General features: G+C 39.6%; 1 protein-coding gene across 2 annotated transcripts in view; it reads left to right on the top strand.

The window, feature by feature from the left end:
* Positions 1-11,993, top strand: part of NR4A3 (nuclear receptor subfamily 4 group A member 3) — a 39,641-nt gene extending 27,648 nt beyond the window's left edge. For both annotated transcript variants that reach the window (XM_060154749.1, XM_060154750.1), the window contains one exon: positions 8,729-11,993. In XM_060154749.1, the coding sequence (XP_060010732.1) occupies positions 8,729-8,976 (248 nt within the window). In that variant the 3' untranslated portion in view covers positions 8,977-11,993. The remainder of the gene's footprint in view (positions 1-8,728) is intronic.
* The last annotated feature ends 386 nt before the right edge of the window (positions 11,994-12,379 follow it).

Below are 12,379 nucleotides of genomic sequence, written 5' to 3'. Positions count from 1 at the left end.
GTGCCCTGGTGAAAAACTAGGTGGTGAGGTGGGGCAGGAAATGGTTTCTTTCAGATCACTCTCCTTTCGCACAGTGAAAGGGAATTCCCCACAGTTGTGGTTGTCAAATGTTTTTAGGTCCCCAGTTCATCTACCCTTTTCCAGTGACATATTCCTGACATAGCAGTAATGGAAATGCTTTGCTTCTGATGGAATATCAATGAGGTGGTATCTAGTTGCAGTTAATTATGTATAACAAGTAAGAAGCCCCCCAAATAGAAAGTTAGTGTGGAATTACTATATTATAAGTATCCATTCACTGAGTAAATACTGAAGACCTACTATATGTGGGGCATGGTGGCAGTCCCTAGGGATGCAAAGATGAGTTATGTGTGAATTCTGCTGTCAGAAAGTGTATGGTCTACTAGGAAGTCATATATGATGATGATGTAGTGAACTCAGTGTGTGGTGGTGAGTGCTCAGGTCCTTAAAAGTGCAGGGGAAGTTCAGACTACTGCTAGCACTTTGCAGGTGAAGAAAAGTGGAGGTGCTGGTCATGAATAGCTTCCCAAGGAGGTGGTATCAAGAAATGAGACCATTTAGAGGAAGGACATTCCAGACGGAGGAAACAGCATAGCAAGGGCATGGCAGTGGAACACTTCAACACATTTTGGGGAAAAGCAAGTAGGGTGGAGTTGCATTATGTATCTTTTAAATCCTATATATAATCTCAGTAGAAAGAACAGAAAAATTAAAAGAGTACAAGTTATTACATTTGATGATTTTATGTCTTTGAATGAGCGTGAGAGAGAAGACATGAATCCACTGTGGGCCATGGTCTCTCTGCTTCTGGTGGTGAGAGCTGAGAGTGTGTCCTGCACTTTGGGGAAATGTAAAGAATTTTCAGGAGAAAATATTGATTCTATGTAATATTTATCTTATGGCCTAGAATTATTACCTAGCCTCAGAGTAAAATGCATTTCCCATATAGTAAAAAGGGAAATAAGATTGGAAAGGCAATTTTGGACCAGATGGTGGAGGGAACTTGAGTGCCCAAATGCCATTTTGCAAAACACTACACTAAAAGAATGTTCCCCGTGGCTTTCTTTCCCTACTCATGTCTTCCGTCAGGTAGAAAATGCTCTTTTCTTTCTGTAGTCTTTTTCTTTGTCTTATTGGAACATGAATTCTGGGACTGAGGAGGAGGCAGAAAGCAATGAAACAGTGACATGGCAGACCCTGGCAGGTGGCTGACCCTGCCACACCCTCTACCACCTGTCTTCCCAGAGCTCCACTGTTCTCTCTAAATGGTTACCTGGTTACTCTGTTTTTATATCACATATAGCCATCGGCTACATTGCAAGGAAAACTAAGTGTAAAACTTGGCAGGGCCATACTGTTTTTTTTAAAAGGTAGTGGAGAAAGGTTATCATGAGGTTTGGAGATTGGAGAGCTGAGTTCAAGTCTTCACCCTGCTTACTTCCTGACTCTGCAAGTTTGGGCAAGTTCCTTACCCTCTCTGAATCTCAGTTGTGTCGTTTTTCACAGGGATGATAATGTCTACTTGTAGGTTTCTTGCAAAGATTGAATGAGCTAATGTATACTTTGCAGAAAAAAAGATTAGACAAACCTTTACTATTATTATCCTAAATGGTAGGAGTTTTACTTCCAGGAAGAGCTAGCTGTTCTAAGAATCCATAAAAATGTTGATGCATCCCTACAATTGTTTATGCACATCACATTAAGCAATTTCTTTGTGTCTTTCTTTTCCAGCTAGACCCAGGGTTTCTTAAGGGCAGGGAGAGTCTTATTCATCTTTAAAATTACTTTAGCGTTGAAAGGTGTCTGGCACAAAGCAAATATTGGTTGAATGAATGGGTTAATTGTGAATAGCAGAAAGTTTCCCAAATTAGGAAAATCTGAATTATTTATTTTTAGCCCACCACTTTGTTAGTAGAAAATAGTTAGAATTCCTGAGAACTACCTTATTTCAATTCAGATTGACTCAGTAATATTTAATGAGCATCTTCTATGTGCCAGGCATAAAATCCCTTACCCTCCAAGAGTTTGTGGTCTCCCTGGGGAGACAGACACCTGCTCTAATAGGTCAGAGACAGACAGACTGACTGAAAAGCACTATCACAGCCTGAGCACAGGTTGCTGACCGACTTGTGGTTTCCTGATCAGCGTGGGCTCAGTGTCTCTGGGACTGCCTGTCAGTAAAGGATGTTATTATGACATGAGAAGTAGCAGTGAGATGACTTCCCAGAGAAAGAAGTAGAGCTCCGAGCAGGAAGTTCTGTTTGTTAGTTGGTGTTTGAGTTACACACACATCTCTCCCCAGTTGCTCGCCTCTCCTTCTCCTTTGGCTGGACCTGTATTATTGCTGTTGCTGGGTTGGCCTGTGTGGAGACCTGCTCAAAATCAGAAGTTACTTTTCCTTATTGAGGCTCCTGATGGTATCATCACCCCTTTCCTCATCCCCTGATCCTTGCCGTGAGGAAGAGGATTTGGCATTTCTTGTGTGGGTCTAAGAGGCAGACCTGGAAACTGTAGGAGGGCAAAATTTAGCTCAACATAAGAAAAACTTTCTAAAAGACAAAACTATTTGAAATTGGAATAAGCAACCATGGACAGTGAGTTCCTGCCTTGGGGAGTGAGGTTTACAAAACAGAGACTAAATGAACGCTAGTTGTAGACTGGGTCAGACATCTTATGGGGACTGGGGTTGACTATAACAGACCTTCTCCAGCTTTCACGTGCATGCAAATCACTGGACATCTTGTTAAATTGAGGATTCTGATTAGGTAGGTCTCTGCAAGGCCTGAGACTCTAACAAGCTCCCAGGTGATGTTGGTGCTGCTGATCTAGGGACCACACTTGGGTAGCAAAGACAAGGGAACCTACTGGTAATTAGGAGTCCATGAAATTAACAATAACTACCATTTTATAATACTCAGTGCGAGGCACTGTGCCAAGGCCTCTGCCTGTGTTATCTGTTTAATGTTCTTTAGTAAATAGATTTGGAAGGACCTGAGATGGGTTACAGCGGAGATGGGAAGCAGAGAGACCAGTCAAAAGCTATTAAAACAACATAGGTAACAGATATTGAAAACCTGGTCCAGAGGCAGTGAGACTGAGAGAAGGTAGGTGCAAGGAACATTGCAGAGATAATAATCAGAGTTCTTGCAGTGGATTAAATATGAGCCGGGGAGAAAAATTGTTAGAGATGATTGTGAGAGTGACGGGGAGGATTGTGGAATCATTAGTAGGCCAACTCAGAAGTGGCTGATTTGAAGGAAAGTTGAAGGGAAAGTTGAGCTGGGGATGTGGAAGATACTTGCTAATATTTATTAAGTACTTACTGTATGCCAGGCATTGTTCCAAATACTTCACATGTCCTAATTCATCTAATTTTCACAACGACTCATGAGGCAGGTACCATTATTAGCTCTATTTTATGAATGTGGAAACAGACCCAAAGTCACCCAGCGAATAAGTGATAGCTCAAGGCTTTACATCCAGGAAACCTGGTTCCAAAGCTTCTGATGTGGTAGGTTTTAGAGTTTGTTAAGTTCTTTCCTGTTGTTAGCTTCTTAATAACTCCCAGCTTGCATATTTATTCTGAGCAGCCCACCTGTTTAGTATTCATTTAATATAGTTTACAGGTCCCTCCATTAACATATGCACTTAACAGGTATTTATTGGGTATCTCCTATGTAGTAGGCTTGGTGCTGGAGATACAATGATGAGCAAGTACAGTCTATGCCCCCATGGAGCTTACATTTAATGGAGGAGGAGGCAATTGTCGCAAAAATATCTGATTTCAACCTGATATCATTCAAAGGGAAAAAATAGAGAAAATGCCATAGGAGAACATGATCTAGACTGGGAGTAAAAAGGGAAGCTTCCCTGAAGAATTATTTGATCTGCAATCTAAAGGATGAATAGATGTTAACTAGGTGAAGAGGGAAGAACATGAACACAAACCTAAATAGCTTTATTATTTCACTCAATCAGTCCCTCCCCCTCTCTCTCCATCTCTCTCTCTCTGTTTCCTCCCTTCTCCCTCCCTTCCTCCCGTCTCTCCTCCCCCCTGCCTGCCTTCCTCTCTCTCCTAGCAGAGATGTCTATGGCCTGGATAGCCAGAATGAACAGGAACCCAGCAGTGTCTTTAGATACTAACACCATGCAGGGTAGGAGTGCGGTCTGTTGTCTGTCTGCTTTGTTCACTGCTCTAACCCCAGTGGCTGTAACATTGCTTGGCACAGAATACATACTCAAATATTTGTGGAAAGAAGCAATTAGTCAATTAGCTAATTACGTACACGGAAAGTAGGAGGGAGTTACAGGGAGGCTGAGTTAATCTCAGGAAGAGGAGGAACATTCTAACAGTGTTCAAGGCAACCAGGTACAATAGAAACATCTCTGGACTTGGTGTGAAGGAAATTAGCCACTTGTTCATTTTGACCAATGGGCAAATCACTTAACTCTCTGTGCCTTAGCCTTCTTACTCATTAAATAAAGATCATCTTTGTCCTGCCTAATTCACAGGGTTATTGTGAGGGTGCAGTAAAATAATCTAGGTAAAAATGTAATGTAAAGTGCTATTAAATATATTTTTATTATCAGGGTGTAATAGTGAACTGCCAGTCCAGCTGGTGCCAGGTACTGTCTTTGTGGTATCTCATAGTGGGAATTCTTGTCTTAGGAGAAAGTTTGAACTAAATAACTCAAATTCTTTCCAATTCATGTATTCTACGGTTATGACATATAAATCCATTATGTAACCATTTCTATAAGTTGTATTTTAAAGTTTTGAGTGCATAAAGCTGAGTTAAAATACTGAAGTATTGGGTAAAAATGTTGTAGATCAAAATGCAAAAAATACTGAGAAGTTTGTTTTATTTAGTGGTGGACAAAGATCTTAAGCTGAAATCTGTATGTAATTCTCTAGGGAGGGGGAAAATCCGAATGTCTGATTTCCCCTAGAATTTATGAACTCTCTGTATGTCAGCTCTGCAGCCATGTTTACCAAGCTGCAAGATGAAAGGGGGTCCCTTAAACTAAAATGCCAGTGATTGGGGTTTTAAGGAATTTCAAATTACTCGGAAGGTCCCAGACACTTAGTGACTCCCAAGAGATTTGAAAATCTTGCTGACTGCTGGCAGTAGTTTGCCTGGAGACTGAATTTTATCTCAGCCCTTTTGAAAGAGTAAAGAAGCCACAAATCCAGTAGCTGTTCAAAACAACAAAGAAGGTGCCCTTGGCTTCTAACAGGAGTGTCTCTGAATTCCTCAAGGAATTCCAGGCCTAGGCTTGATCCAGCTGGCAGGAGGTATCGATCTCCACTTGAATTCACTGAATAAATAATGGTTGCCATAGTTATCGAGCAGTCACAACTGGTTGGAGAGCAGGGGAAACTCCGAGGCACCTTCTGTGAGTTTGGCCATGAGAAAGTCTGGTTACAAGGTTCCATAATCAACCCCCTCCTGAAATCCAGCCCACACATTGCTCAGTTTCTTTATCCTGATAATGAATATGGGATCTTGAATATAGTGCAAGGCATGAGGCACAGAAAGCAAGGGAAAGCTTAAATCAATGGATCGGTATTTTATTCTGGGAAAAGCATCTCTCCCTGCATTATGAACCTTATTTGATATATTTCAGTATTTAATAGAATTTGCTATCAGCAAGATGACTGTCTGATCGTGTTACAGCAACTAGAGGGGTTCTCAGAGGACCAAATCCCAGTTTGTTCTATTTTAACATTGTTTATTATACCAATAGCATTAACCTGGATATTTAAAAGAAAGGAAAAGAGTATCTGACAATCTCATGAATATTTTCACTTTTCTGTTTCCTTTCATCCTTCTCTACATGCAGAAATACTTTTTACATGGATGGAATCACAGCTTAGATACCATTTTATATTCTAATCTTTATTTAATGTGATATTATATATTTTGCCATGTCGCTTCACAGCCTTCATGTTTGTCCTTTTTGATGTCTACAGAATCTTCTGTTATGAGAACATACCATTTTTCACTTAACAGTTCCCCTATTCTTCTTCCCTTTATCTTTTTCCATTTTTTAAAATAGGTAATGCTACCCCAAATGTCTTCATGCATATAGTCTTATTCTTCTGTTCAGTGTTTTCTTCAGATAAATTCCCAAGAATGGGATTACTTGGTCAGAGGCTACGAACATTTTATAGCTCTTGAAATTTACTGCCAAATTTGCAGCCAGCTTTTTTGCTTTTGGGGGAAAATAAAACTTTAGGCAGAGCACCATTGCAGTTGAAGTTCACTCTTGAGTGCTTCTACTGAGACTAAAACAAGGGGACTATGTATTTAGTAAAGATAAACCATAGAGGACAGCTTTGCACCTGGCCTGATTAGTTAATAGCTTCCTAGGGGAAAGCAAAATCCTGCACTGCAAAGCTTGGGAGTCAGGGGACTTTATCTCCTTTGTTTGACCCTGCAGCTGCCAGCCATTTGCCATGTGTCAGGTATTGTCTTAGGGGCTGACTGTGCCACGCATGTAGCACTCTGCAGTTGGCAGAACACTTTTAGGTAGCATCTTCTTAGCTGAACCTCACAATAAACCATGGAGGCGAGCTTTATTATAATCATACTTTTTCTTTCAATTCATTGTGTAATATTTAAGAAACACAGAAAAGAATGAAGAAGACTACAACAAAGACTTGTGTATCTACCACCCTTTAATCCCCATTTTCCTAGGAGGATGTTGAGCCTTAGAGCAATTAGGTCACATGATTAGTAAGTAACAGAACCAAAAATGGAACCCAGGTCTGTCTGACTCCAAGTTCAGTCACCTTTTCTCTATATTATGTTGCATTGAGATGAGAGACCTGTAAGTTACAGCCCACTGAGATGCTGCTGGCAATTTTCATGGTTGTACTTTAATATAATTACAAATATATACAAATTGTGCATCCGAGCTGGAAGGGACCTTAGAGGTCATTAAATCCAATCTCTTCCTTTTCATAGGGGCTCTAGAGAGAAAGGTGCTCCCCAAGTCATACACAACTAGCCAAGCTGGGGAAGAATGCAGATCTCCTGGTTCCTGGGCCTCCTTTTATTTAGGGCAAGAGAAAAAAAAGTGTCTAGATAGTTGCTTCATTTTTCTGATGATTTGGGGAATTAACTTTTCTAACAAAAATATTCCCAACTAAAAAAAAAATTAATGTAGGAAAAATTAAAAACTAGTACTTGATTTCCCATTGGATGGAGATCTTCCATCTCTCAAGAATTATTATTTTACATGTAAATATACCAAGAGATGAAAACTTTGACTAAGATAACAGGGGCCAAGCTCTTCTCTCCTTCTCTTCTCTCAGAAAGAGACTCTGATACCTGCATGCTGAGGGAGAGCAAATTGATTTGTACTGGATGTCATGCTTCTTTCTGTTTGCAAGGAGTTGCAACATTGCTCTGGAGCAAGAGGACAGAGTCTGCCTCAGAAGGCTGGGTTCAAATCCCAGCTTTTAGCAGCTGTGTGACTTTGGGAAAACCATTTAACCTTATTTACAAAATAAGAGATCATAATATTTAACATGGGGATTATTTATATATTATTTTATAAAATATAAGATACTGGTGTTCATGTCTTGCCACATTATAAAATGCTTGCACCACCTCCTCTGGGCCTCCTCTCTTCTCTTTGACTTTTCCGTCTCCACAGCAGAGGAACGTGTGTTTTGTACCAGGTGTAGGTCAGGTGTAGGTGTGTGCCAGGTGTAGGTCAATAGGAGTATGGGGCTGGGAGAACAAGGAAAAGAAAATCTGGATTCTTCTCCAGCTGGTTAACATGAAAATACAAGAATGCGCTTTGTATCAGGTCTTGCAGGGCAGCCTTTGCATTAACAAATGGAAATTACAGCCACACTTACCAACCCAGTGTGTCAAGATGGGAACATTTTTTCATTTGCCTGGATGTGTTTCCATTTCACTCTGAAAAAGAGTTGCTTCCTGATGGGGCTTTTGTAAGACCTCAGTCAGATAATGTGTGCAAAATAGTAACCACCCTGTTACTCACTCAATGTGGCTCTGTGACGGGAACTGTGTACTTCATCTGCATTATACGCCCAAGCTGATCCTCCCAGAAACCCTGAATTGGGTATGATTATTATCTTCATTTTATAAGGAAACTGGGGCTCAGAAGTTAAGAGACTTACTCAAGGGGACACAGTGAGTAAGTGACAGGACTGGGATTCAATCCCTGTTGTTGTTTAATACCAAAGGCCATGAACTACCTCTAAGAGGGAGGGCACTTTGACTGTAAAATGCCATCCCAACTGGCAGAACAGGACACAGGCCTCCATTAGGGATTCAGGGTTTGTTTGTTTGGTTTTTTTTTTTTAATTTATTTTTGGCTGTGTTGGGTCTTTGTTGCTGCACGCGGGCTTTCTCTCGTTGTGTTGAGCAGGGGCTACTCTTCGTTGTGGTGTATGGGCTTCTCATTGCGATGGCTTCTCTTGTTGCGGAGCACAGGCTCTAGGTGCTCGGGCTTCAGTAGTTGTGGCACACGGGCTCAGTAGTTGTGGCTCACGGGCTTAGTTACTCCATGGCATGTGGGATCTTCCTGGACCAGGGCTCGAACCTGTGTCCCCGGAATTGGCAGGCAAATTCTTAACCACTGCGCCACCAGGGAAGTCCAGGGATTCCGGGTTTTTTAAGATGTAACTGCCTCCTAAATTTTTCTATCCTTTTCTAACCCTCTGCAGAACGACATGGGTTAAAAGAACCAAAGAGAGTGGAGGAGCTATGCAACAAGATCACAAGCAGCTTAAAAGAGCATCAGAGTAAGGGACAAGCTTTGGAGCCCACTGAGCCCAAGGTCCTACGTGCCCTGGTAGAACTGCGGAAGATCTGCACCCTGGGCCTCCAGCGCATCTTCTACCTGAAGTTGGAAGACTTGGTGTCTCCACCTTCCATCATCGACAAGCTCTTCCTGGATACCCTGCCTTTCTGAACAGGAGCAGCCTGAGCAGGGAGCTGCCTCATCCGCTAGCAGCCGCTTGCTAAGCAGCGGAGGGATGGGTCTGGACACCTACCATTTTCTGTCCTTCCTTAAGAGAAAAAGCAAGCTCCTGTAGAAATGAAAGACTTTTTTTTTTTTTTTTCTGGCACTTTTCCTTACAACTGAAAGCCAGAAAACTTGCAGAGTATTGTGTTGGGGTTGTGTTTTATATTTAGGCTTTGGGGTTGGGGTGTGGCGGGTTATAGTTCATGAGGGTTTTCTAAGAAATTGCTAACAAAGCACTTTTGGACAATGCTATCCCAGCAGGAAAAAAAAAAATAATAATAACTGTTTTAAAACTCTTTCTGGGGAATACAATTATAGTTGGTTTGTATTTAAAAACAAGAACAACCAAGGGTTGTTCGCCAGGGTAGGATGTGTCTTGAGATTGATCCCTTTAGAGTATACTTCTTGTATCAAGGGTACGTATGTGGTGCAAACAAAACAGAAATTCCCTCTTCCTAATTTCTTTCTTCCTTATTTTATTTTAACAAATGGTGAAAGATGGAGGATTACCTATAAATCAGACATAGCAAAATGATAATGGCTGTTCGCTTCCATATACAAGTGCAATTTTTAAAGTGCTGTCTTACTAAGTCTTGTTTATTAACTCTCCTTTATTTTATATGGAAATTGAAAGGAGGCAGTCATGTTAGCAAATGACACATGCTAATTTTCCTAGTAGAGGCTTTGTCCACCTGCCCTATAGAACCCTTCTGAGGTATGGTCCATCCAAGAATTTAGGCCATTCTTGATGGATACAGATCCCTGCCCTGACTGTCCAACTGTCCTAAAGGGGGCTCAGATTATAAGATGGATCGAATACAGCTTTTTGTTGTCATGTTCGGTAAATCCAGCTGGAGTTCCCTAAACTTTCTTCAATTATAGAAACCGACTGACACATTCATTCAGAAGGCCCAGGAGCATTCAATGAGTTTTAAGCATTTGAACCCTAGATGAGAACATGCAAATGAGTAGGAATGGATCATACAGGGTAAGCACCAGGGATAATAAGGTTTTTAAAATATATATAATTTAATTTTTGTTATCGGTTAAAGAGACAATTTTGGAGAACAAGCAAGTCTTATTATAAAAAAAAAATAGTGTGAATGTAAGTACTTAGAAAGGATTAGTGGGCTGCGTTTCAACATTCCGTGTTCGTACTCCCTTTTGTATGTTTATACTGTTAATGCCATATTATTATGAGATAATTTGTTGCATAGTGTCCTTATTTGTATAAACATTTGTATGCACGTTATATTGTAATAGCTTTGCCTGTATTTATTGCAAGACCACCAGCTCCTGGAAGCTGAGTTACAGAATACTTAAATGGGGTGTTCACAGTGAACTTGGATACACCAATTAGAAATTAAATAAACAAATATATATATAAATATAGCAGGTTACATATATATATTTATAATGTGTCTTTTTATTAACCATTTGTACAATAAATGTTACTTCCCATGCGGTTATTTTATGGTTCATTTGCAGTGACTTTTAAGGCAGTACTGTTTAGCACTTTGATATTAAAATTTTGCTTATGTTTTGCTAAATTCAAATAATGTTTGAAGATTTTTAGGTCTAAAAGTCTTTATATTATATACTCTGTATCAAGTCAAAATATCTTTGGCCATTTTGCTAAGAAACAAACTTTGAATGTCAAACTGATGTCACAGTAGTTTTTGTTAGCTTTAAATCATTTTTGCTTTAGTCTTTTTAAAGGAAAAAGGACAAAACGATGCTGTTTATATTGTCATTAAATTATACAATCAAACAAATGCCAAATGAATTGCCTAATTGCTGCAAAGGATAGCCGAGATAGCAAATCATATATGTTTTTTTTCCAAGAGTCATTCTGATATTTGATCATGTATTATGTTTGTGTGAGCTTTTGTGAGAGATTATTATTTTTATATCAAGATGATAGGATCTGGAATGTTAGGATCTTGGAATGTTAGAAGGGGCCTGACTTGTCAACTAGTCCACCCACCCTGAAATTCATAGAGGAGAAAACTGGGGCCCAGCAAAGGGCAAAGAGTTACTCAAGTCAGACAGCTGGTAACAGAATCGAGACTAGGACCTAATTCTTCTTTCCATGGTCTTTTTACTTAATTTACTGCACCTATAGGGAAACAGGCTTTTAGAAATAACCACTAATATTTATTTACATTTTACCATGAAAAAGTAGTACTTTTGCAGTAATTTTTTTAGCTTATATGCAAACATAAAAAACATTAAATATCAGGAAAGCTAACGTTTCATACAAGGTAGCTTCAGACCAAATTCAAAATGAATTTGGCTAAATTAGAAATACTGTGCATACATATAACCCTTTTGTGCACTGTTAGTCTTGGAATGTTAATCCTTGTTTTTTTGTCATGTCTGTAAAGGAAAAACAAAACAAAACAAAAAAACAGAGCCCTAGAGAAATGCTGTCACTTTTCATTTTTACACCCATCAGATTTAAGGAAAAGACTTTTTAGCCGATATTGATTGGTTGGAAGGAATGAAGGTTTTTAGTTATAGGTCCAGACACTAGTGCTGAAAATAAAGATTATAGCTAGTGTTCTTCTGTCTTCCATAGTTATTACAACTATGAGAGCCCTCCACCAAGTCATCTGTCAATTCAAGTCTCTTTTTTTACCTTAATGTTGACACACAAGTTCATACAGAGTGGATGACCAAACTAGCTCAGATGAGGACAGCAAGAATTAAAGCAGGTGATTCTTCCCTTGTGGGAGAGCTCTCTCAGTGCGAACATGCCTTCTGTGGGCGGAAATCAGGAATCCACCAGCTGTTAATGGAGAGTGCCTTGCTTTCATTTCAGAGAGCAGAGTTTTCCAAAGTTTCTCTGCTCCTCTAACAGCATTGCTCTTTAGTGTGTGTTAACCTGTGTTTGAAAGAAATGCTCTTGTACATTAACGATGTAAAGTTAAATGATTAAATTAAATTACATTTTATCAATGGCTGCTGGTGTGTTGAATAAGCACGCTTCATTTAACAGTATTTTCTTAACCATTTGTATAATGGTATTTGCTGTGAACTCTTAAACATATCCCAAATGGATTTTTTAAAAGGCTTACTAATACTGAAAAATTAATAGGCATTCTGAATTGGAAACATATTAAACCTCACTGATTGGGAAGAAAGACATTCTAAATTCAATAACCATTTATTGACTACTTCCTGCAGGCAAAGCACAGTTGGGTGCTTTGAGGAGATACAAACATGCACAGTGTATGAAGTTTTTGCTTTCAACTGTATCTAACATAAGTGGAGCTAACAATCTGTTGCCTAAACTTATCATTTAGGGGTATGAAGGATTTATTTCTATATCAAGCTGACAGGATAT

The sequence above is a fragment of the Lagenorhynchus albirostris genome, chromosome 7, assembly GCF_949774975.1.
Source record: "Lagenorhynchus albirostris chromosome 7, mLagAlb1.1, whole genome shotgun sequence".
In the NCBI taxonomy this organism is placed as follows: Eukaryota; Metazoa; Chordata; class Mammalia; order Artiodactyla; family Delphinidae; genus Lagenorhynchus; species Lagenorhynchus albirostris.
The sequence above is the reverse complement of the archived record's forward strand: the minus strand, read 5'-3'. Positions and strand labels throughout refer to the sequence as shown.